The sequence below is a fragment of the Aspergillus aculeatinus genome (genome assembly GCF_003184765.1).
Source record: "Aspergillus aculeatinus CBS 121060 unplaced genomic scaffold BO66scaffold_33, whole genome shotgun sequence".
NCBI lineage: Eukaryota > Fungi > Ascomycota > Eurotiomycetes > Eurotiales > Aspergillaceae > Aspergillus > Aspergillus aculeatinus.
Genome location: NW_020291502.1, coordinates 385,239 through 408,513, shown reverse-complemented (window position 1 = coordinate 408,513; position 23,275 = coordinate 385,239). Strand labels below are relative to the sequence as shown.

Genomic DNA, 23,275 nt, shown 5'->3' with positions numbered 1-23,275 from the left:
GTGAATACTAGAAGCTATTTACGGACAGCTTCCACAAAACGGGGGGCATAAGCAAATGGGTATGAGAATGGGGTATGCGCAGAAATTTGCAAAGCAGCGACACAAAGAAAGATGAGCCAGGACATGCAGCAATATATGGGAACACATAACAGAACGCTAGAATTCAGGGCATGTTGTTCGTAAACTGAGGGGGAGAGCTAGTTGGATAAATAGATGGATGGGTGGATGGAAAGATAGAAAGACAGAAAGATATCTGGCTTGAGGTAGTTCAATATGATGAGGGAAAGAAAAGAAAGAAAGAGGGGTAGGTGGTCTCGGACAGCGATGTATAAGGTCCATCTAATACTTAGACTTTCCAACAAGTCCAAATGTGTACGCGGCTTCCGCTTCGCTCTTCATCTGGATCATGTAGATTCGCGAAAATCCCACCATGACGCCGCCCTTTTTGGGCATGGCGCCGCCCTCGGTCTCTTCCCAGACGGAGACAGCAATGCCGGTCCGAGCGACCCGCTCGAAGCAGCTCTCGCCCAGACAAACGTCCAAGAGCACCTCGCCGCGGGTCTTGCCCCGGATGAGGATGCGCTTCTCGGGTTCCGTCGCTCGACGGGGAGATGCGGCCCCGGAGCCAGGGGGACTACCGTCCGTGCCTTCCGAGAAAGTGTTCGAATCACTTCTGCCGATATCGCGAGGCTCCGGAGGCGCAGGCATGATGGTCAGTCTGGCAGCACCCATATCGCGCCATTTGGACTGCGTCTCACGCATGTAGAGCCGGATCTTGGCGTTGGACAGCCCGATTCCGTCCACGCCCTTGATGGCGGCGGCGATGCGGCCGATGCCCGATGAAGGGGATGCATTAGAGCCGAGCGAGTCAGAGTAGATGCTGTCTTCTTTCTGACCATTGCGAGATGTCAGAGATGAACGGGAGATGTTAAACATTTTGCTTCCAGCGCCAAAGCGCTTGAGGGCCGAAAAAGCACTGCTCACGGTTCCCACGCTGCTGTCGGAATTGTCGGCCTGCGATCGTGGGGAGGTGGTTGCACGATAACTCCTCCTGCGTCGAGGCCAACCGAAAAGTCCGCCGGTCCGACTGGAGGACTCTTCTGGAAGAGGTTGGTCGGCATACGGACCTCTAGCATTCTGCAAGGCAATGTAGGTGGGATTGTTGATGCGCGCGTGGTTGATTAGTCCATACAGAACTTCGCATTCATCTGCATTCCGTGAGCGGAACATGATGTTGTTACTCCAGTTTATCTTGGATCGTTTGGTGGGTGGAGAGCGGATGCTGATGTCAATGGCTGTACCACGTCGGATAGGAACAAGGGGGGTAAGCTCAAGCGCAATAAGCGGGCGGAGCTTTTTGAATGTGGCCTCATCTTCAATGCCCATGGGAGCGTCGCTCATATTGTACGCCTCGATGAGACCTGGGCTAACGATGACCTTGCACTCATCGGGGAATATACTTTCCCAGGAGCCCTTATCGGACCAGGCGAAGACGGCAGCGATAGCAGCAGATGATTTGGCGGGCTGCGACGGAACAGACCTATACCCGCCCTCAGATGCTGCATTCGTCAATGACAGGGAACTGCTGGCAGAGGTCATGACAGAGTCCTGCACATGGGACTTGGAAAGATGGCGGGCTGGCAAAGACGCAAGTTCATCTTCTGTGTCGTCGTCGGAGCTGTCCGTTGCCGAGTATTCTGACCCCGACTGCATGTCATAGCGCCGCACAGTTGACGTGTCAGAATCTGAGTAAGAATCTGAAGCAGTGGACGGCTCATATTCATGTTTCAAGGGCGATGATCCGCGGCGCTTGAGGCGTACATTGCTTGGGCTTAGCACTGGCACGTCGGAAAGAGTTGAACCAGTCGAGCTTGGTGAGCGAGAATGCGGTGGCGGTGCCGGAGGCTCCTCCTGGTCCGAGTCTGAATTCGCTCGAGAGTCACTCTTGTTTCTTGTCGGGGACTCAGCAAGATAGAGAGACTCAATCGCGGAGTATTCGTCATCTGACGTAGATGCTAAGGATTCGGAGATGTATGTCTGACTACTGCCTCTTCTGAGCTTGGGGATTACAGGCAGGTCCATTGATGGCACGGAGGACAGCCTTCTATCCGGCATGGGCGGCCTTTGAGGGCGATCTTGTTCTTTGGGCTTCTTCTCTTCAAATCGTTTTGCTTCTTCGACTTCTCGGGCCTTACCTTTGTCCTGAGCTGGTTCTATGGGAGTAGTTGGACTACTTTCACCGTAACGCGAGATTCTCTTAGCCTTAGAGCGTTTCAGTCCGTGGGGTCTGTCATCGCTGGTGAAACTCTTCCGCGGCTCCCTAGCATGAAGGATAGGTTGAGGCCGAGGCGAATCTCCCATAGCATAATCTGAGTCACGCGTGATTGCGGTATGCAAGGATGCATACGAGTCGTTCGCCCAAGAAGATCCAACGGTACTCGGGTCAGAGAACTGATCTCTTGGGGTCAGAGATCGACGCTTGGCCCGGGTGTCGGCCTTTTCTCCGATCGGTATATTGATATTCGTAGGACTTGGAGGAGCTCTCTGTGCCTGGGAAGCTTCAGTGGAGGATGAGATAGTTTGTGCTCGTTTCCGCTGCTTGGCTCGGTCAATAAAGCTCTGGGAACGACAGATGGCTGGTGGAACAGGGACTAGACCCAGCATCTGCACCCATTCATTCCCGATTTCCTCCTCATCAATCTGGAGAATGAGGAGCTCCTGCCATGGTTTCTCTTGCCCTGGAGCACTTCGCAACATGACGACAATCTCACCCTTTGTATCACCGTTCCGAGCAGAGACGCAGCCCAGCGCTATGGGCGGAAACAGTAGCCAGCGATCCGTATGATCAATCTCGCAAATTAGCAGATCACCTTCTCCTCTGTTTTGTGCGGTTGCATCTCTCAGGAGAATTTCTGCACGGCAGTCGATCACTTGTCCACTGGAATGGTAAAGGGATAGGTTGAAGAAATCACGGGCACGAACCCGTCGAGACCTGTCCACAGTGACCTCAGTCAAAGTACCCAATGTTGCAGGATCGCGCGCGCGAGTTGCATCAATGCTGGCAGCCGATTCGTCTTCAAGCCTTGCTCTTTCCTCCCTCGCACGACGACGAGCTTCTGTCACCAGGGTCTGATAACCCGATGCAATTTCCTCTGCTTTGGGGGATGGTTGCAGCGTCTTAATCCCCTTGAATGTCTTTGCAAGGTATTTCAGGCGAACAAGTGGTCGTTTCAAAAGATAGGCAACATCGACTTTTTCGCCGTCACTGTCCACAACGTCTCCGTTTTCGTCTCTTGCCATGCCTTCGTCCAGGCTCCTAGTGTCAGCGTTTTCGCCACCTTCTCCTTCCTCAAGGGGCGCAAGGTTCACTATAACGTCCTTGAATCCTAGTCTCCAGGCCTTGAGATACTCGCGATAGACCCTTTGCGCCCCTTGTGCCCAGTTGAGTAGTGCGTCGACGTTTTCTTCGGGAATCCGCTTGTGCAATGTCTTCAAACGCTCGATGGCGACCCCCATATCCACAATGGGCTTGCTGAAATTGACCTCGTCTTTAGGGTCCGTTGAAGGGCGGAAGAGACCAGCTGCAATAGCAGAATCAGACCGTGAAAGCACGCAGGTCAGGAGGACAGGAATCACACCGCCGACTAAAGTCTTCAGCTCACGCATGTACTTCGCTTCGTCGGCAGACAACTCCTTGAGTATGTCTGGAATAGTCTCTGATACCACGCGATTCTTCGTCTTCAAGCTCCTCGCAGATCGGAGGCTCCGGCTCCTGCTATTAGGGGCGGATAAAACTGAGATAAGATCATCATGGGTAGTGAGTCGTCTTTTGAGCTGGGACGAAACTACAGGGAGTGAGTTTGGATCGAATGAGTCCCGTTCCTCATCGTCTTCCTTTGCTTTGGCTGATGAATCGTGTGCTTCGGCAGCCGATGACGCTGTTGGATTGCCACCTCTGCTCATTAACTCCACAGATGCGATGGTAGACAGAGGATGTGCTCCGGTGGCAGGGAATGGTTTTGTGCGCCCAAAAGGTACAGGCGCATTATTACCAGACACTTCCGAGCCCTCAGAGAGCGGCTGAGTTCCGGACTCAGACACATCATCCCTCATATCACGAGAGCGGTCTCTGATAGGAAGCTCTTTGCCTCTGGATGACTGTCGACTGCCTGTGCTTTCACCTTGTTTCTTCTTCGAAGAGGAACTACCATCTCTTCGTGATCCCGAGCTCACGACAGTTTCCTGCTTCGGCTTGGCCCGGTCGCTTGCCGGGGAACCCCCGTCTCTCTTGCTTCGCCGTGAAGCCGCATCTTTGCGGGGAGTGTCGCTATCCACGGAATGCTCCACATCGCTAGTGTGCGTTTGTTCGGATTTTGCGTTCGATTTGTTGTTACCAGATCTCATCTTTAAAGGCGCTGGAATCTCCACATCCGAGTCCATTCCTTCCTTAAAGGGGTCTGGGGTATTGGACAGCCAGGCTTGGATTTTCGCGCCCCGGACTGGTGCTGGTTTGGGTGGCTCAGGTTTGGAGAATATTTCTTTCGATGCATCGATCATATGCCCGAGTATTCCCCCTTTGGGTGGTTTTACAGCTGTACGGCCTTTGAGGGCATCGAGCGTAGGGCCTTTGGGGGGAGGACCCTTCGACGTTGGATTAGGACCTCGTGCGCGGCGTCTTGACAATTCAGAGAAGTCCGCCTCGCTCGTCGCCCATTCTGAGTCGTCATCTAACGGCGCATCCTTGTACTTCGAACTTTGAGGCTGCTCTGACTTCGCACGAGTATGGCCTTTCGCCGTTGATGGTCGCGATGTCGATTTCGAGGATCCATTGTACGAGGCAATTTCTTCCTCCGCCCGATTTTCTGGTATTGTGTCCACATCCCGCGATGCGCGGGACTTTCTCCGCTCCCTCGTCGCAAGATCCGTGGAGCGGTCGCGTTCGCGACTTCGCGGAGGAGACGACACCCCATCCTCCTCACCCCCGGCTTTATGCGGTGGCCTTAGTGCATCATTTGTTGTGTACTGGGAGATGCGCTTGGGGGCTGGGAGTTTCGAGGTCTTGGCCTGCGTGGGCTTCCGATTTAGCTTCCAGTGCTCGTCACTGATGACTCGCTTTCGCGGAGTGCTTTGACTTCGCATCCTAGATACTACTGAACCATTGGAGTTGCCGAGGGGAGTATCAAGAGCCGGTTTGGATTTGGATTCGGCGGCGGAGTTATTCTCCTCCTCATCGTCGTAGTAGACACCGTCGTTGGCAGTTATAACCCCGCCTCCTTGCTGCTGCCATTTGCGCACCTTTTCTCGCACAGAGTTTGTGTCGTAAATTCCCAAGGGCCGGCCGATATCGAGGGGCTTTGTCTTCGTGGGGGACAATTTGGCGGCTCCCCCGCGATTGGAGGGGCGCTGCGGGTTGACAGGAGATGGCATGGAAGTCTACAGGCGCGGTCAAATGTCAGCATATCATGTGGTAGCCTCCCCATTGGAGTTGTGTACGGTGGTTGGTCTCATTGAGTAGAAGGTGTGAAAACGTGGGCCACGGCAACCCGCCGACGTCACTTTAGTGTTTTGTTTATGAGGGAAAGGGGAAAGCTCACAAAGTGAAGATCAGCACAACAGCTAGCTCATGCATACCCTGGCGGACAACAACAGGGACTTGCAGGGAATAAATGGTTCGAGAAATTATGGGAGGGATCGTCGAAGGAAATTCGAATCGAAAGCAATAGAAGCGAACATTCCACCAGGGAAGACGAAAAAGCAGGCGAGCGCGAAAACAGGCGGTCAAAAGCAGATCGGGTCTCTGTTGCGGCGGTCCTTCACCGGCCGGACAATAACCACGACGATACCAGCAATGAATGCAATAAATTGGCTAGCTTGAGTTTTTGGAGATGAGTCAGGATGGTCACAAGGCAATTGCCCGCTATGACTGCTCAATGAAAGCTGACACCCATTCAGTGAAGGGCGACCGGACAAAGTGAGAGGAGGAGAATGAGAGGGGGGGCAGGGAAAGCGGAGGGGAAAGAATTACTAGCCACTGGTGGAGTGAGTGTATTGTCAGTAGGTTGGTTGCCCTGTCTGTCCGGTCTGTGTAGTTAGTCTGTGTATACTCCGGGACTATCTTTTTGGCAACCGCTGGAAAACCGCAGGCTGCCCGGGAAACCGAAGCGCAAAACGAATAAGGTAGCCAACCAACCTACTCAGATGATCCAGATCATTCAGATGACTTAACTTAACTTACCTAGTACCTATAGTTACCTAGTCACTTTCATCAGATCACACTGGCGCCCAATCCAAGCCAATCAGTCGCTGGAGCCAACCAACAAGAAAGGCAATGCATGAATATAACCAAAGTTCTCGTCAGGCTGGATAAACGTGTGTTGTGCTGAAAGCTAAGTTACTAGGTACCTAGTAGTTAGTAGGTACCCTACTATGCTTTTTGCGACCGGTGGTTCATTCGCCATCCATCAGGTACACACGCACGAGGACGGGACTGATCACCCTTTAATACCACGGACGGAATGATGAGTGAGGGTCTGGGTCTGGCTTACTCTCCTGCTGCAAGGTTGCGGTCATGGCTTGCTGCTGGCTGATGATATCTACAGTGGTTTTGTCCCACGCCTGGCCCCAGTCTTACCTTCTTCCCTCCCTCCCTCCCTCCCTCCCTCCCCTCCCCTCCCGGTCTCAGCGTCATGCACGGACGCCACGAAGTATATCCTACGAGCTTTCTTCCTTATGAAGAGTGCTCCCGACCGAACACATGAGGCAGTCTACTCCGTACTTACAAAAGTGATAGCCAGGATGGAGGGCCAAGCTCCTCCCCACACCCCCAACTAGGCAATAGGCTATAACTATCTTTCTTGACCGCGAACAAGCAAGAATCAGGATGCCTGGGACGCTCCACTATGGGGTCTACGCGTCAGAGTGGGCCAAGAGGGATAAAATCACTGCATTCTGACTATTGATTGCTATTATTCTCTGCGTTGTCATGCAATTTGTGCTAATTTGTTTTCCCGGTCCTAACTGTGCTGTCAACCGTCACAACGACGTGGGCGAGATCGAGAGAGATCCGAGAGATCCCCTCAATCCGAGCAATGATGGCATGTCTGATTCCCGGCCGGAATGTTGATCCCACGCGGGAAAGGGCCTCGCTAAATTAATTTCTGATGTGCTTCGTTTTGCCCAGCCTAGAACCACCCGGGCAGCAATTGGGGCTAGCGAGGCTCGCGGTGTTTATTTTCCCCTCGTCGCAAAACTGCCCGAATCTTGATGACATCATCAGTCCCCCTAGAATCATCGCTCTTTGTGTCGCTGCGAACGTTCTTTCAAGGCGTCGAAGGCTGCTGATATCGCTCGTATGCTCTGATAGAGGTAATCTATCCCCTTGTCAGTGCCTATCTATCAGGCCAAAAGGACCCATCCACAAGGGCAACTTACAGGATGGAACCACGATCCAAATGAAGTTCATGAAAAAGTAATAGACCCAGAAATAGAAGGCTTCCGGGCGACAATAGGCAATCCCATGCACGTAATGATCGAAGAGGCTCGTGGCATAGTAGAGACTGTCGCCATAGAGGTGGCTCATGCAGACAATGATCTGAAAGGGATGGCGCAAAGAGTGTTGAGTCGCGGTCAGATATGCGACTAAAAAGCACAATGGGCCCCAGACCATCTATTATCCCGGTCAATGAATACACACCCAGCCACCATTCGGCGCACGAGCAGGCTATCCTGATCAAGGATTGAGGAAGAGGGACCTACCACGGTGATGGTCTCCATACAAAGAACAAGTGTGTCGGAAGTCATGTACCGCGAGTCCGATAAGGCATATTCTTTCCAGAGCTGCCCAAAGAAGTCTTGAGCGGATGCCATGTGGTCATGATGGACCATGAAGTAACCTTCGAAGAAGCAATGGATACATCCCGCTGGAGGTTTCGTTTACATGTTAGCGCACCGGAAGCTTTGATGATGATTCTACCCTGCGGCGGCTGCTATAAAATCTGAGGCGAGTCTTACAGAGCGCAAACCACAGAATGGCAATTCGGTCTCGGGTTTGTATTTTCGGTCGTTTGAAGCCGGTCAGCGTCCAGGTAGCACCCAGCAAGGCTGTCACACCTAGGCTGGCAGTGGCCATGATAGTGAGCAACGGAGCCTCATTGGGCGCGTAGTCCTCAATGAGCGCGTCGACGGGATAGAACGGATGAGAGGGAGTCCGAAGTTCCATCTTGATCAAATTTGCAAATGTGTGCAGTAGGTGCGAAAACCCTTAGGGAGGTTCTCTAGAATTGTAGGCACTAAAGAACCAAACAAATTCAATTGAATTGAGATGTTGCATTTCAGGCGGAAAACATATCTCAAATTTAATACTGGGGTCTCCTACAATTTCCTTTTCCACGATGTATTGATACACCGCCAACTTAGTACTCATATATGAGTGAATTTCTTTCCTCTTCTTCTTCCCCTCCCTAGCATCGATTTCTATCTGGGAATTTGACATCTGCCCTATTTCTGCACCTTCTGCTGAGTATTATTCTTTTATATTTGATTACTTTTAAGCCTCGATTGCGAGATCGACCATAATGTCTCCTAGTATGGTTAGACAGCCACGGGATTACCCGCTAGCCCACTCTGGCTAGAGCCCTGAACCTCAGGCCACAACTTCCACTGCAGCTCCGTACAGTAGTTACTTGGACGGTAGATCCGACTCCTACCAACTGCGACAAGCTGGCTACCTGCTCTTCCATGTTCCTTTTGCCCCTCAATCGGCCATCTACCTCGGTCGCCCTCCTGGTTAACCATCCCATGGAGACTGTCACTCTCTTCTTTCCTTCTTCTTCCCCTTGCCACATACAATTCCGCAATGGCTCCTGGTCCATTTAGGAAGCCCTTGGGTCTCGATGTGCCCCGCACCGTTGCGGTCGAGTCGCCGCCTGGCATTGCGGCACTCTTCGTCATTCGTTTCGACATCAAGGCTGGGTGAGTGCCCGCCGGCTTCTGTGATGCATACTCACCTTGCAGTGAGCTTCTACTGACAGTTGATTTCTGATGGAGTTACGTGATATCCTGGAAACGAACAACCCCTGGGGGTGAGTGATAGCGAATAGCGACAGCATTTCCGAGGAGCGCCCGAGCTTACCCGATCGACCAGTTGACATTGAAGGGGCCGTGGAATATAAATCGCTTCCCTCCGGCTTACACAATGTGTCAGAGGACTTGGTGTAAGTTAGCGATCATATCGATGATGTGTGTCGACCGCTTGCTTACGGACGCTCGCTCCTTCCAGGTACTTCATCCATGAGCAATATGCTGGCATCAGTGCTTTCGTCAATTGGCCTGCGGAGGAGGCAGAGCGCAACGCGATGATGTTCGCCATTGGAGTGCTTGTGCCCTTGAGCTCAGGAAGGCTGGGCAAGAGCTGGAGACATGCGCCGAAGCTCAAGGAACTGGCACAGTGAGTGATCTTGACCCACTTGCGGGTGTCGCATTGTACCATGTACCTCTGACGTTTGCGATCGCTGTAGGAACTATGCCCAAGACATGTCCAATATCCAGCCACTTGCAGAGTACTGGGAGGAATTTCGGACGCGAGAAAGTGACTTGTCTGCCATGCCTCCCGATTCTCCTTTAGAATCTCCACTCAGCTTCCGCCTGAGGGCCCACGGAGACCGAACTGACAGCATACATCGGGGTCGCGCATTTAGTGATGCCATCATGTTGGAAACGCCCAGGCCGGCCCTGACGCCCTTCCACCCAGCTTCTTCCCTTCCTAATTTTCTAGATTCATTTGGTCCCCTGATATTCCCCCTCTACAGAGCAGCCCTGCTGCGCAAGCGGGTTCTCTTCATGGCAGAGCCGCCAGTCCATGTTCCTTGCAGTTATGGTATGCTCATTCGTTCCTCCACTCGCGTTGCTGCTAACAGCTGTCCCCAGTATATGATCTGTCTTTATTGGCCTCGTTGCCTAATTCCCTCCTTCCCCTGCTTCCTCAGAATGGGCTCCCTCCTCCCCGACCGCGCTCTCTATTCAACGTGGGCATACACGATATCCCTTACCTTTCTTCCTTCGTGGGCGTTTCCCCGAATAACGACCGTGACTCAGCCTGGATCGCTTGCAGCACGGACAGCGTCTTGAGTGTGAAGCCCGAACTCTTCGATGTTCTAGTCACCTTACCGCCCCCGCATTCCAGAAACGCGGCGGAGAAGGTGTTCCCCACCGTATCTATCTTCCACACCCAGCCCGCCAGAGGTAGAACACCTCATTCAGTCGTTCTAAAGGCGACTCAGCGGGATGCGCGACGTTATTATACTCTCCGCAAGGGGCTCCGCCACGTTTCCCAGAACGAGGATACCCGAACAGACACTGACGACGATTCCGATGCTGCATCCACCTACTCTTCCAGTCCCATAGTTGAGCCCCTCTCTTGGGCTCGTCTGGCATATACCTCCTTCATCTGGTGGGCGTCCGCGGGCGAAAAGCGCGATGGTCTATCCGAAGAAGAGGAAGAAGAGCATCAGATAGAGCAAGACACGCGCCTCCTCGCTAGCGTCGAAATTCTTCCCAGCCCTCCCTTAGGCTCCGTCGGCCGTCGAAGCATCCAGCCCCACGAGTCCGCGCAGCAGCCCGCGGAGATCGCTCTGGTCGCATACTTCCGTCGCCTCACCACACAAATCTTCGTCACCTTGTCCGACGTGATCGCCCGCCACGACAGTCGCAACCTCCCGGACGACGAGGACAATGACGACCTCCTTCCCGACAACGATGAACAACCGTACGAAGACGACGAGCCGGAAAACGACACCGACCCCTCTCTTGCCATTGGCCGCCAATCCACCCAAGAAGACGACTTCCACAGACCACTCCTTGCGCGGCAATCCTCGGGGAGTGCCAGCGGTAGCACCCAGGAGGACACCAAGCCCGTCAAGATTACGTCCGAAGACCTGACCGAAATGGGCCTGGACGTGTGGAGCGCCGCCGACCGGGTCTTCGTCGAGGAGCTCGTCATGCTCTGGTGGGGTCGGAAGGCGTACGTCGAGAGCGCCCGGATCAGATGTTGTGGTATCTCCATCGTATAGGTTTGCTTGTACTGTATTTACTGCCGTGATACTCCTAGCCATCTTTTTCCTGCTTCCTGTCTGTTTCTTTTTTCCGTCGGATAGCTCTGATGAACGCACAAGAAGACATAGTATATATTCGTAGTAAACAACTGTGATAGAGTCATAGTTTCTCTCTCGTCAGGGTGTACGCGCTATTTTAACTCACAAAAGTTCTTTCCACTTGCGACTCAATCCCAGAAGCATCGACCGGACCATTTGTATCTGTCTAACCTGCATGTTCCAAGTATAGACAGTACCCACATGGGATAACAGAAAGAGGAGTAACAGGAGATATATTCAAGAGTAGAAATGTTCACACGTAGACCGCATACCAGACAAAGGAAATGTTACAGACGAAGCTGAGAGAAGAGAGTGTGAGAGCATAGACACCTGAGTTCGTGTGCTGACTTTGGTGGAAAGGCAAAAAAGTTGATTTCATGAGACTAGACAAAACAAATTTCACCGGGAATATTCATCAAGATCTTTTGAGACGTGCCATGATTGCCAAGAACGAACAAAACCACAAAAAGGACATAGAAAGCTCAATCTCCCCAAAAAACGCCATGCCACTCGGAGTACCGGGTATCAAGAGAGAGGGTTGAGTCATTAAGCTAGAGTCTGAGGAAAATGTGTAGGGGAAGAGGTAGAAAGGATGAAATGCGTCTGAGCTCGCATGAATGAGATAAGATAGTAGTTAGTGGTAGGACATGCGGATGGGAGCACTTATGTCGCGCCGATCCCGAATGGAGCCATCGCTTCTGGCTTCTGTGTGATGAAGACCAGGGATTCGCCGTGCGGATCGGACGGGTGTGACGCCCATCCCGCCGGAGCGTAGGGCACTTTCACCAGCACTGATGGAGCGCTTCATCGTGTTGGTCCTGCCTCTACGCGCTCGGATCTGTGCCAGGGCTTCTTCCCGGCTTATGGGAGTTCCTGGGACATCAGCAAAGCGATTGGACGATAACTGGTCGTCGTCTCGTAGAGGAATTTTCCTGAGGTCTTCGTGCACTTGAGAGTTTCTGGCATCGTGCATCACGGGCAACACAGGGTCCCACGGAACATCAACAACTACTGAGGACCGGTGAGTTCCAGGAGTAGAGGTTGGGACAAAGGCCTCACTTTCCATGATGGAATCATATGGCGTCTCATGCCTGTGGGTAGCATGCTTTGAGACAGGACTACCAGTCATCGCTGGATCTTCAGCTTCGCTCTCCACTTCTGCTAATGGTGAATTTAGCGCATTCTCGGGGAGCTGCTTCCGTGGAGATCCTCGGACAGGCGAAGGGATCGTGTGGAAAGTGCCCGTGGCAGGCGAAAAAGTGATAATAGGCTCCTCCGTAGGGTCATCGTCGTCATCTTCAGCATCCTCCACAATCTCTTCCTCGAATTCCTGAGCCTCCTCTAAATCGTCATCTTCGTCAACTGTCTCTCCCACATTCTCTTGTGCAGCGAAACCAGCAGGCTCGCCGACGGGCGTGTGCGAGTCCACCTCGTCATTTTTCGGGACGCCAATGTGATCTCCATGCTGCTCAATTCCGTGTTCGTGCACCTTCTGTTCGACTGCCTCGACTGTTCCCGCTTCATGCACATGGTCGATTTCCTCTGACTCGGTCAACCGGCAAGAACAGCGCTTGAATTGACACTCGAGTTTGAGGAACTCAATCAAATCTTCGGCATCTGTTCTTAGCTGGCGCTCGCGCTTCAGAATTCGTTCGAGTTCTTCCACCTTATCATGCTTCGCTTCTGACACGGCATATTCCTGGGCTTCTTGTCGGGGAGTGATGTCTGATAGTCTCTGTCGCTTGGGAGGAGTTTGGTGTGCAGACGACGGTTTTGTGGCATGGACCATGGGTGAGTTGACGGAATCTTCGGCCGATCGTTTGGGTCTCCGAGGCGTAGGGGTTAGCAGTAGGGCGAGATCGCCTTCCGCTAAAGACATTCGTCCGGCGCCCTCTTGGCTAAGCTTGAAGCTATGGGCTTTCAGGCTTCGCGACTTGATATTGGCCTCCGCAGCGCGTAGCTGCTCTTTGAGAACCTCCACCTCCTCTGTAAGCCCGGCGATGGCGTAAGCGCGCTCGAATGCCTCCTGTTTTGCCTGCTCTTTGGCTCGGCGCTCCGCCTGCACTTCATCTTTGAGGACTTTGGCCTCCGCCCTGGCATGTTTCAAGTCCTCCTGTACCTTGACAACCACCGAGCCAGCGCGAAAAGCCTCCTTTCTGGCTTTTCGAATCTCCTTTTCAAAAACTGTCCTCTCGTGAGCTTGGCGTTCCTTAGAGGTCTGAAGTTCTTCGAGCAATGATTCCAGGCGTTCACTGATGCGTCGTTCGCGGGACTGGGCTTCTGCAAGTTCTGAGTTGGCATGCGCCAGAGCAGACTCCGCCTCTTCCCGTCCTAAGATGGCGCGCTGCAAGGCTGCCGAGTTGCTAGCAGTCTGTTGCTGATGAGCGTGAGCGGGACTGTTGCCTCGAGAGGCGAGACCGTTGAGATAAGCGACCTTGGATTGAACATCGGAAAGACCCCTAGAGTGTGATCCTCGGAGGTTAAGGATGTTGGAAGTCAGTGAAGAGTTGGGGGTGAACTGTTGATTTATGCGTTCGGGCGATAGGGGGTTCAGGGCCTTCGTCGGGCTCGAAAACGGAGAGTCCATGACGAACAAGCCTGTGTGTTGTGATTGGGAAGGAGGGTAGTAGTCAGTAAAGTGAGAACAGGCAGTCAGTCTTCGATTCAGAACATGACAGTCATGCCCGAGAGAGAATGGGATGACACCACGGGGTCGAGGGTCGACGGTCAGACAGACTAGATTTGAAAATGAACCCACTGATCTCCTCCTATCGGTGACGCACCCACTCTTTTCCCGCTTGTTTGTTGCCCGCCGCGTGATCACCTGACCGTTGCCCAGGACGACTTACTTTAGCCGAGTTGGGCAAGCGGGGGCTCTAGTCTCAAAAAGGAAGGCTTCATTGCCGCCGCGGGCGCCGGTCTGTGCTGCGCATTGAAGCTGTGTGATGCGACGAGGTTAAATGCCCCAGTCATTAGATTGGGTAAAGTCTAGGCTCGTTGTCACCTTCAGCCCTGATTTTGACAGTCGAAGGTTTCCAGTGCCCGTGAGCGTATGCTCCTGACGTATTCGGGGATCGGATCAATTTCCCCATTTACGTAGTGCGAATCGGATTGAATATGCATGAAATTATCACCCTGCAGCTCGGCCAACGAGCAAATTATCTGGCTACGCACTTCTGGAATCTTCAAGTATGCTTCGACTGTGCCTGATCGAACCCTACCTTATCCATGAATCCAAGCTAAATTGCCGGCTAGGAATCTTACTTTACATACAATGAGGATGAAGAGTCCCCCGTAGATCATGATGTTCACTTTCGACCTGGTGTCGCAGCAGATGGTACAGAGACCTTCACTCCTCGAACTGTTATCTATGACTTGAAAGGGGGATTCGGCACTCTGCGCAAATACAATGCCCTCTACCAGCTGCCAGAGGATGCGAATCCCGGTCAAGGACTGTGGTAAGTGGGCACCATCGCCGGAAAATCCGTTTCGAGGTTTTTAACGCTGTGATGGTGCAGGGACGGAAAAGAGGTCCTACAGCAACAGACCCCCATCCTTCAGAGTAATTACCAGAAGAACCTGGATGCAGGGCTCCCCGCTCCCCCGCTATCTTCTGAGACAGTTCGATACTGGTCAGACTATAATCGTCTCTTCTACCACCCGCGATCAATTGTTCAGCTGAATGAGTACGAGCTGAACTCCAAGATCATGCCATTTGAGGACTGGGGTGTAGGGGAGGAACTCTTTAACGATCTCGACAAGGAGCATGATTTGTTAGATCGGGACCTGAGGCCCTTTGCCGAAGAGTGCGACCAAATGCGCGCAATCCAGCTTTTCACAGGCTCAGATGATGCATGGGGTGGCTTCGCTGCCCAGTATGTCGACAGAATTCGGGATGAGTATGGCAAGAAGGCAGTCTGGGTGTGGGCTGTAGAGAATGGCCGCAAGGTTGACCGGGTGAGTCTTGTTGCCTCCTGTTGACTGGCCTGCACCATCCTCGCTGACTCCGGCAGCAAACCCAATACAAGCGTGATCTGAATAAGTCCCGGTCCATCTACGCTATTTCTCCTCAAGCTTCTCTATATACGCCTATCGTCGACCCGCCTAGCCGGCTACCGTCAACGATTCATGTCGACCCTCACTCCGAGTGGTACACTTCAGCACTAATCAGTTCCGCTTTGGAAACTGTGACACTTCCCACCCGTCTTCGCCCGTATCACGACTTTGAGGCCTCATTGGCAGGGGACGATGGCGTCCACAAGATATTCGAGCTTCAGTCTACGATTGTGCCAGATGACGAGGTTGCCGAGCACTCCACGCAAGGTCCTAAGACGCACGCCGATCAAGAAGAGAACACGGAAGGCCCAAAGCCCCAGACCAAATTCGAACTGGACTTCACATACAACGGCCTGGACAGCGACACCGCTCATATCTTCAATCAACTTCAAGTGTCGCGTGGCATAACCACCGAGCGGAAAGGCCAGTCCCCTAGTGAGGACCTGGGTACCGTGCGCAGGCAACGACTCTACAATTCCGAGCCCATGTTCCAGAGGTGAGGACAAGGAGCTCATAACCTGTTCAGGGCTCCAAATACTGATCATATCGATAGATTTCATGCGCCGCTGGCGTTCCCCATCCTGGATAGCTTCCCTCACAACATGTTCACTCCTCCCCAGGCAAAGGAGAAGGTCCAAGTGCTTGCAGCGTTGACAGCTTCCTCCCGAACGGCCGAGAAGCTTAAGGTGCTAGAGACGCTCGCCGGGCGAGTCGCACAAGTGGATGAGAGGGAGGCACTAGTCAACGGGTTGGGCGAGATTAGAGAGTCGTATGAGACTGGTTGGATGAGCGACTCCGACTTTGATGACGATTAGACGTATGGAGCAGCAAGTACGAGACATGAAAAACATATCTCCATGTGTTCATAAAACTCCGTACTGCATGGTGCATGGCATTCGATCTAGTAATATGTAGTCTACAGAGTACCTAGTAGAAACACCGTGGACCCGTAGATAGACCCTGGAATTGGTGTGGATCCGCAGTGCAAACAAAGCGGGCGGTGTGATGTGTTTGCATCATTCGGTCGGCCAAACGTGGCCTCTCCAATCAATTCATCGAACATTCGACTGGCATCTTTCTTTTACTACTCTGTCCTTGTTCACCATATTCTTACTGCCAGGTGGCCAGTATACTAGAGCTTCGTTGTCGTCTAGATGGCTCTGCGGAGATAAAAAGTGTCTTAGGTACCTCTCTTCTCCCCTCTCTTTCCATAGGTTGCTTTCGCCTTTCGCTAACCTCTTCTGCCGTCATAGTTCACTACCACTAACTTGCTAATTTCATGTTACTGTACCGATAGTTAGACTGTCACTCGCCTGCGACGACCATATCAACCAGATTGCATCTGGGTACAGAGCTAGAGCTCAATAGATGTCAAGCGTTGTATTAAAGCGTCTCTCGGAGGTATGCGACCCTGAGGCGCAATCTGCTGATTGGGACGGGTGCTGACCTGCTTTCTTAGTAAACGCATAGACCATGGCTTCCAGAAGCCGTCAACGCACATATGGCTCCCGGAAGTCTCTTACATCCTCTCCCGTCCTATCCTTCTTGATCGTTCCTTTTCTACTGCTCTTTTTGAGCTTCCCTGCCCCCGCTGCTGCTGCGGGATCCGCCGTTCTCGGTCTTGATGTCGGCACAGAATATTTCAAAGCCGCCCTGGTCAAACCGGGAATTCCTCTTGAAATTGTTCTCACCAAGGATTCGAAGCGCAAGGAATCAGCCGCCGTTGCGTTCAAACCTACCCGCGAAAGCGATGCCCTGTTTCCTGAGAGATTCTACGGCGGCGATGCCCTGGCCTTAGCCGCCCGGTATCCCGACGATGTATACGCCAATCTCAAGACCCTGCTCGGACTCCCCTTCGATATCGATGACGAAACGATCAAGACATATCACAACCGGTACCCTGCGTTGCGACTTGAAAAGGCCCCTGGCGATCGTGACACTGTTGGACTTCGGAGCAACCGACTTGGCGAGGCAGAGAAGAAGGACGCTTTTCTCGTCGAAGAGGTTCTTGCCATGCAGTTGAAGCAAATCAAGGCCAATGCCGATACCCTGGCTGGAAAAGGATCCAACATTCAGGATGCGGTGATCACCTACCCCTCCTTCTATACCGCGGCGGAGAAGAGAAGTCTCCGCTTGGCGGCGGAGTTGGCAGGTTTGAATGTCGAAGCGTTCATTAGTGACGGCCTTGCTGTCGCTTTGAACTACGCAACCAGCCGCACTTTCCCCAGCGTGTCGGACGGAGAGAAGCCCGAGTATCACATTATCTATGACATGGGCGCTGGCTCTACCACGGCCAGTGTCGTTCGCTTCCAGAGCCGCGCGGTCAAGGACATCGGCCGTTTCAACAAGACCGTCCAGGAAGTTCACGTCCTGGGTACCAGCTGGGACAAGACACTTGGCGGAGACTCTCTCAACGACCTGATTGTCGAGGATATGGTCGCCGATCTGGTTGAGGAGAAGAAGCTGAAAGGCCGGGTCACACCGGCTGATATTAAGGCTCACGGCAAGACTATGGCGAGACTCTGGAAGGATGCTGAGAAGGTTCGTCAGGTTCTCAGTGCCAACACTGAGACTGGGGCTTCGTTTGAGAGCCTGTACGAGGAAGAGGTTAACTTCAAGTATCGCCTCACCCGGTCTAGATTTGAGGAGCTTGCCGCGCATCACATTGCCCGCGTTGGAAAGCCTCTCGAGCAGGCTTTGGAGCTTGCCGGTTTGCAGATGACTGACATCGAATCTGTCATTCTTCACGGGGGTTCAATTCGCACGCCATTTGTGCAGAAGGAGCTTGAGAGTGTCTGTGGATCAGCTAGCAAGATTCGCACCAGCGTCAATGCTGATGAAGCCGCCGTGTTCGGAGCTGCATTCAAGGGGGCAGCTCTCAGTCCAAGCTTCCGTGTCAAGGATATCCGTGCTAACGATGCCGCGGCTTACAGTGTTGTTTTGAAGTGGACTTCCGAATCCAAGGAGAGACAACAGAAGCTTTTCACACCCACCTCTCAAATTGGACCCGAGAAGCAGGTCACCGTAAAGAACCTGGATGATTTTGATTTCAGCTTTTACCAGCAAGTTCCCCTCGCCGAGAGCGTTGCTGAGACTCCTGTTCTAGGCGTGAAGACGCAGAACCTCACTGCTTCTGTTTCCAAGTTGAAGGAAGACTTTGGCTGCTCGGCTGCCAACATCACCACCAAGTTCGCCATCCGCCTCAGCCCTGTTGACGGGCTTCCCGAAGTTGTGGGTGGATCCGTCAGCTGCGAAGTTGAAGGAGCCAAGAAGGGAAGTGTCGTTGAGGATGTCAAGGGATTTTTCGGTTTAGGCAAGAAGGATGAACAGGCTCCTCTGGGTGAAGAGGGTGAAGCCAGCGAGTCCATTACACTGGAACCAGATGAACAAGCTTCGACCACCTCTTCGGACGCATCCACTTCCACCACGACTGCCAAGGAAACGAAGAAGAGCTCTCCTCAGACCAAGCTCGAGACTATCCCTGTCAGCTTCACCACCACTCCTCTGGGGCTTTCTGCACCGTCTACGGCTGAGCTTGCTCGTATCAAGGCCCGTTTGGCCGCATTCGACGCTTCGGATCGCGAGCGCTTCCTCCGTGAAGAGGCCTTGAACGAGCTGGAGTCCTTTATTTACCGCAGCCGTGATCTCATAGAGGATGAGGACTTCGTCAAGATGTTGACTCCTGAGCAATTGATTACTTTGAAAGAGAAGGCCGCTGCCGCCAGCGACTGGCTGGACGGCGAGGGCGCTGACGCCAAAACTTCGGATTTCAAGGAGAGACTTAAGTCTCTGAAAGACATCGTCAACCCTGCTCTCAAGCGCAAGAAGGAGAGCGCCGACCGCCCAGCTCGTATTGAGCTTTTCCAGGATGTTCTGAAGAACGCCAAGACCGTGATGGACCTAATGGAGAAGCAGATTCAACAAGATGAAGACCTTCACTCGTCGAGCGTCGTCGCTAGTGAACCCACAGGATCGAGCTCGTCGCCATCGGCAAGCGAGGCTCCCGCCCAGCCTGTGGATCTCGATGAGGACCCCTACGATACCTCCTCCAGCAGCAGCACCTCTTCCGCTCCCACCACCACCGCTAAGCCCAGTGGACCGAAGTACTCTATCTTCCAGCCCTATGATCTGGCCAGCTTGTCCAAGACCTATGAGTCTACGAACACTTGGTTCGAGACTCAAATGACCATCCAGGAGAAGCTTACTGTCACGGATGATCCGGCCTTCACCGTTGCCGAGCTTGATACCCGTCTTCGTGAATTGGAGCGCGCCATGAACCGCATCTACGAGAAGATGGGAGCGGCAGCAGCCAAGTCGGGCAAGAGTGAGCAGCCCAAGAAGAGCAGCAACGGCAAAAAGGGCAAGAGCAGTACCAAGAAGGAACAAGAGTCCACGACGGCGACGACGACATCTGCTGAGTCCAAGAAGAGCAATGTCAAGGACGAGTTGTAATCCTCTGTCCGGTGTGGTGCTACATTGTTCGGGAAGTATGGATGGAGAAAATGGTAGGGAGTTAAGGTTGAGCGTTGACTTTTTGTAACTTTTCTTTCCCTAGATTCTTCCAGCTTTTTACCCCTGTATCATGCTATGCTGGATAAGTGCATGCTTGAGTCATAGAGTGTGCTTTCATAGTGGCTCAATAAGAGGGTTTTCATACTCTACGCAGGCCACCTTCTTCCACTCTTATAGTTGCTGTATTTTTCACTGCTGGTGTCACCGCTGGTGTCACTGCTGGTGTCTGCCCTTCTGCAGTGCACTCACTCACTCCAGGCTGGATCATCTATCTTCCGCCATTATCCGCCCTGCCCGTATTCACGCAACCTTGGGGGCCCCCGCAACCTGGAACCCCACCTAATTTCCTACTCAGAATTCCCCCGCATAGTCAAGAGAGAGAGAGAACGAGAAGAAGAGATTCGGGGCTCAGAGTATCATCAAATACGTGAATCTGTGACCCTGAAGCTGTTATAGGCGCAACAGCAGCCGAATTAACCTCGGGACTACAGACGAGAGGAGCTTCTCTATATATACTTATCTAACAAAAGCACCACCACTTCTTCAGCATTCTATTAGACCAATCCATGACACCCCAGTGTCTCCCCATCAATACACTCCCTTCAGAACACGATGGCATTGCAGCATACAGCCATTCACACCCACCAAATAAACCCGGAAGCCGAGACCGCCCTGCATCATTTACAGGGGGTAATCGAGACCGCCCCGGTGGCCAAAGTCGAAAAGAATAAGAACATTATGTTCGCGAACCACTTCATGGACCAACACGCGGCGCCTTTATTAAAGCACTTAGAGCTAGAGGTAAGCTTCCTCCTCTTATTTTTTTCCCCTTTCTTTTTGTCCCCATTGTTATTCTATTGCTTGTCCGCAAGGGTTTGCATCATAAAAAAAAAGCCCCCTTGCGGCGCAAAAACATCCCCCCCCCCCCCAAAACGGCAGGGCTCCCAATTTACTAAAATCCAGAACTCTCTTCTCTTGATGGTGCGGGAAGGAGAAAATGCAACTCAGCTACATGGCGTGGAAGATCCTGGCGCGGAACACGATCAAGAATTCCACGGGCCCGCTATACATCGTTCCCATCGGGGTGGTCGCGGGCACCGAGCCCCGGCTGGTGCCGCGGGATGCGGAGATGAAGCTCGCCAAGGACCCCGGGCAGGTGGTCAGGTTGGTGCCGGGCTCGTATGTGTGTTTCGATGGCGCGGTAGATCTGTTTCCGGGGCTCACCTGTTTGGTTATCACGAAGATCAAGAAGCGAGGTTGATGATGGTGCAACTACATGTACTACTGTGTGTATAATGGCTTTTTGGTTGGTGGGGATGAGGGAGTCCTGGGGGTTGGTTGGAGCGTTGTTTGTCTTGTATTTCATTTCAATTCAGTTTATTTCTTGTTGCTTGGGAATCGCAAGTCCATGTACGGAGTACACTGTCCATACATGCGATTGGCTCTCCCTCGCATTGATACTCGTAAAGATAAGGTGAAGGGGGGTAAGAATATGTACAGCACAAGAAATCCGTCACCCAAAAGTCCTTCCCAGATCATAGAAGCATAGCCTAGACCAATCATAGCAAACCCCCTGCTGAATCCTTTCCAGCATATCATCATAACCCTGAGTATCACTGGATCACCGGAACCAGCCAGTAAACGCCCCTCGACAAGAGAACTGGGTAAAAAGAGGGGTAAAGTACAGACAATGGCAACGCTGGCTAAAAAACAACAACACAGAGACAACCCCAAACAAAGCACAACATCATGATTCAACCCTTCTTCCCACCCCCGAACGTCCCAAGGCAGGTATTGGAGGCCAAATGGCGAAAAATCAAACATCCCCCATCTCCACCTCGCGGCACGCCCTCGGAGACCCATCAAGCTCATACCCCTCCACCTCCTCCCGACTCCTCAAAAAAGCCGGTTCCTCGAAGTCCGTCCCAAGTTCCACGTCCATCGTAGTAGCAACGGTGCAAGCACCCCCCCGTCCGGTGACCACAAACCGCCTCCGGAGGTTGTTGTTCTTACTCCGCGGCGCGAGAATCGTCCTCCCAATGACCGCAGCAGCAGGCTCGGCTCGAGAGATCCGCTGACCCCACATCTCAGCGCCGGGGAAATCATCCGTCTCACTGTCACTCTCGTTACTGTCGGCGCGGTAGTGATCGAGGTCCCCCAAGCCGCGCTTCGTACCCGTGAACGGGAGGGAGGAGGCGGAGTCAGTGGACTCCTGCGAGCTGGCGGGCAGGGAGAATGCGTCGCCTTCGTCGGTGGTGATCAGAGAACCGGACTGGTCTTGGTCATGGTGGTAAGATGGCGGGGGCCCGGAGAGGAGGGCTTTGCTCGACTGGTGGTGGGTCTTGTAGCCCTCGGCGATGGACTTGCGGACACGCATGCCGACGGAGAGGAGGGAGGCCTGGACCTTCGGGGCGAGGGTCGGGGTCGGGGAGCAGGTGGAGGTGGAGTAGTGGTTGTGGGTGTGGTGGGCGGTTTGCGAGGGGTGGGCGGTTGGGTCGGTGGCTGTGGTGAAGAAGGTGGTGATAGGGGGTTGGAAGCGGCGGCGTTTGGAGTTGGGGTCGGTTGTTGTGGCTGCACTAAGAGTGCGGTAGATCGAGGCCGACGGTGGCATGTTGGGCTTGGACTTTTCGTGTGTTTGGTGGGTGCGAAGGTGGTTTGTGATAGAGAGGGGAGAGGGCCCCTAGGGATGGTGGGGTGTGGGGTAGTTTGGGCGGGCTGAGTTTTGTTGATGTAATTGCTTAGATATAATTTGATGGAGGGGGTTCCGATTGGAGGGTAAGAGGGAGTAAAAAAAAAAAGTGAGGCCTACTACGGGGTAGTTGTCCAGTTGTTGTAGCGGGAGGGGGGTTAATTGAGAAGAATAAGGAGAGTATGAACATGAGATGAAGAACAGGAAGAATGATGAAGACGGCGGCGAAGGGAGAAGAAGTGAATTGGAGGCTGGGGTTCTTCTTTGGGTCGCATCCCGCGACGCGCTTCCGACGCGCTGCGCCGGAGTCTGGCACGTGTCGTCTGTCACGTGCCACGTGTCATCCTTGATCTATCCCTTCTGGGACTAGTCTGATCTGGTATACTACTGCTCGTATGTACTCCGTACAGTACAGTCCTAAGTTATGTAACATAGTCACAACAATGATGCTATCTACTATATTTCCTGTCACTCACCCTTGGTAGAGCTTCTTCTTCTTCTCAACTTGCCACCTACATGATGCTGCGCAAATCGAAAACGCTCTGGTTTCGATGTCATTATTTATCATGAACTTGCATCGGAATAGGATTCCGCGGAACAACCGACTCCTTAAGTCACCATCAAGCATTGGAGTTACTATAAAGCAAAGGTCCTTCCACCTCCCTCTCTCCTCCTCTTCTCGGCTGAACATCCAAGGAACTTCACCACGTCGTAACAAGGAGATAACTTGCTTCGATGATGAACAAACCTGCATGTGATGCAGTCTGAGGGGCACGGTGGACCTATTCAAATACAGCAAGGTATCAGCCGAAGCTGAGCATCATTCGCAAGAGACGTTTTCTTCACTGGCCGGGGCCTCAGATCGTAACAA

The 23,275-nt window shown here is 52.9% G+C and overlaps 8 protein-coding genes across 8 annotated transcripts; 4 read left to right on the top strand and 4 right to left on the bottom strand.

Annotated features, from left to right (window-relative positions):
• Positions 1-339: 339 nt before the first annotated feature.
• On the bottom strand, positions 340-5,427 carry BO66DRAFT_412717 (uncharacterized protein; the record flags this gene model as incomplete). The annotated part of the gene is made up of 1 exon (XM_025649368.1): positions 340-5,427. The coding sequence occupies one exon, from the start codon at positions 5,425-5,427 to the stop codon at positions 340-342; it is 5,088 nt and encodes a 1,695-aa protein (XP_025502536.1).
• A 1,526-nt stretch (positions 5,428-6,953) lies between these two features.
• Positions 6,954-8,326, bottom strand: BO66DRAFT_393045 (EXPERA domain-containing protein). Its single transcript, XM_025647665.1, has 4 exons — positions 8,011-8,326; positions 7,756-7,919; positions 7,432-7,666; positions 6,954-7,370 (listed from the first exon to the last, which is right to left on the bottom strand). The coding sequence occupies exons 1-4, from the start codon at positions 8,216-8,218 to the stop codon at positions 7,288-7,290; spliced, it is 690 nt and encodes a 229-aa protein (XP_025502535.1). The 5' UTR covers positions 8,219-8,326; the 3' UTR covers positions 6,954-7,287.
• A 382-nt stretch (positions 8,327-8,708) lies between these two features.
• On the top strand, positions 8,709-11,205 carry BO66DRAFT_393044 (uncharacterized protein). The gene is made up of 6 exons (XM_025647664.1): positions 8,709-8,970; positions 9,046-9,080; positions 9,143-9,212; positions 9,278-9,445; positions 9,516-9,874; positions 9,925-11,205. The coding sequence occupies exons 1-6, from the start codon at positions 8,855-8,857 to the stop codon at positions 11,064-11,066; spliced, it is 1,890 nt and encodes a 629-aa protein (XP_025502534.1). The 5' UTR covers positions 8,709-8,854; the 3' UTR covers positions 11,067-11,205.
• Positions 11,206-11,391: 186 nt separating this feature from the next.
• Positions 11,392-13,899, bottom strand: BO66DRAFT_393043 (uncharacterized protein). The gene has a single exon (XM_025647663.1). It carries the CDS (start codon positions 13,732-13,734, stop codon positions 11,782-11,784), a length of 1,953 nt encoding a protein of 650 aa, XP_025502533.1. The 5' UTR covers positions 13,735-13,899; the 3' UTR covers positions 11,392-11,781.
• A 197-nt stretch (positions 13,900-14,096) lies between these two features.
• On the top strand, positions 14,097-16,070 carry BO66DRAFT_352817 (misato family protein). The gene is made up of 5 exons (XM_025644787.1): positions 14,097-14,336; positions 14,403-14,605; positions 14,666-15,104; positions 15,161-15,699; positions 15,757-16,070. Exons 1-5 carry the CDS (start codon positions 14,265-14,267, stop codon positions 16,016-16,018), a joined length of 1,515 nt encoding a protein of 504 aa, XP_025502532.1. The 5' UTR covers positions 14,097-14,264; the 3' UTR covers positions 16,019-16,070.
• Positions 16,071-16,306: 236 nt separating this feature from the next.
• BO66DRAFT_393041 (Hsp70 family protein) lies at positions 16,307-19,849 on the top strand. The gene is made up of 3 exons (XM_025647662.1): positions 16,307-16,387; positions 16,457-16,604; positions 16,663-19,849. The coding sequence occupies exon 3, from the start codon at positions 16,677-16,679 to the stop codon at positions 19,653-19,655; it is 2,979 nt and encodes a 992-aa protein (XP_025502531.1). The 5' UTR covers positions 16,307-16,387; positions 16,457-16,604; positions 16,663-16,676; the 3' UTR covers positions 19,656-19,849.
• A 478-nt stretch (positions 19,850-20,327) lies between these two features.
• BO66DRAFT_440022 (uncharacterized protein) lies at positions 20,328-20,976 on the top strand (the record flags this gene model as incomplete). The annotated part of the gene is made up of 2 exons (XM_025651210.1): positions 20,328-20,516; positions 20,707-20,976. The coding sequence occupies 2 exons, from the start codon at positions 20,328-20,330 to the stop codon at positions 20,974-20,976; spliced, it is 459 nt and encodes a 152-aa protein (XP_025502530.1).
• A 131-nt stretch (positions 20,977-21,107) lies between these two features.
• On the bottom strand, positions 21,108-22,615 carry BO66DRAFT_393039 (uncharacterized protein). The gene has a single exon (XM_025647661.1). The coding sequence runs from the start codon at positions 22,324-22,326 to the stop codon at positions 21,532-21,534; it is 795 nt and encodes a 264-aa protein (XP_025502529.1). The 5' UTR covers positions 22,327-22,615; the 3' UTR covers positions 21,108-21,531.
• Positions 22,616-23,275: the final 660 nt, after the last annotated feature.

Bases quoted from the DNA above. Each gene is read 5' to 3' on its own strand.
- BO66DRAFT_393045 (XM_025647665.1), bottom strand. From the start codon at position 8,218: ATGGAACTTCGGACTCCCTCTCATCCGTTCTATCCCGTCGACGCGCTC. The intron at 7,920-8,010 runs GTAAGACTCGCC...CGAAACCTCCAG, and splicing joins CATTCTGTGGTTTGCGCTCT to CGGGATGTATCCATTGCTTC. The intron at 7,371-7,431 runs GTAAGTTGCCCT...ACAAGGGGATAG, and splicing joins TTGGATCGTGGTTCCATCCT to ATTACCTCTATCAGAGCATA.
- BO66DRAFT_393044 (XM_025647664.1), top strand. From the start codon at position 8,855: ATGGCTCCTGGTCCATTTAGGAAGCCCTTGGGTCTCGATGTGCCCCGC. The intron at 9,213-9,277 runs GTAAGTTAGCGA...CGCTCCTTCCAG, and splicing joins AATGTGTCAGAGGACTTGGT to GTACTTCATCCATGAGCAAT. The intron at 9,446-9,515 runs GTGAGTGATCTT...CGATCGCTGTAG, and splicing joins AAGCTCAAGGAACTGGCACA to GAACTATGCCCAAGACATGT.
- BO66DRAFT_393043 (XM_025647663.1), bottom strand. From the start codon at position 13,734: ATGGACTCTCCGTTTTCGAGCCCGACGAAGGCCCTGAACCCCCTATCG.
- BO66DRAFT_352817 (XM_025644787.1), top strand. From the start codon at position 14,265: ATGCATGAAATTATCACCCTGCAGCTCGGCCAACGAGCAAATTATCTG. The intron at 14,337-14,402 runs GTATGCTTCGAC...ATTGCCGGCTAG, and splicing joins CGCACTTCTGGAATCTTCAA to GAATCTTACTTTACATACAA. The intron at 14,606-14,665 runs GTAAGTGGGCAC...GTGATGGTGCAG, and splicing joins AATCCCGGTCAAGGACTGTG to GGACGGAAAAGAGGTCCTAC.
- BO66DRAFT_393041 (XM_025647662.1), top strand. From the start codon at position 16,677: ATGGCTTCCAGAAGCCGTCAACGCACATATGGCTCCCGGAAGTCTCTT.
- BO66DRAFT_393039 (XM_025647661.1), bottom strand. From the start codon at position 22,326: ATGCCACCGTCGGCCTCGATCTACCGCACTCTTAGTGCAGCCACAACA.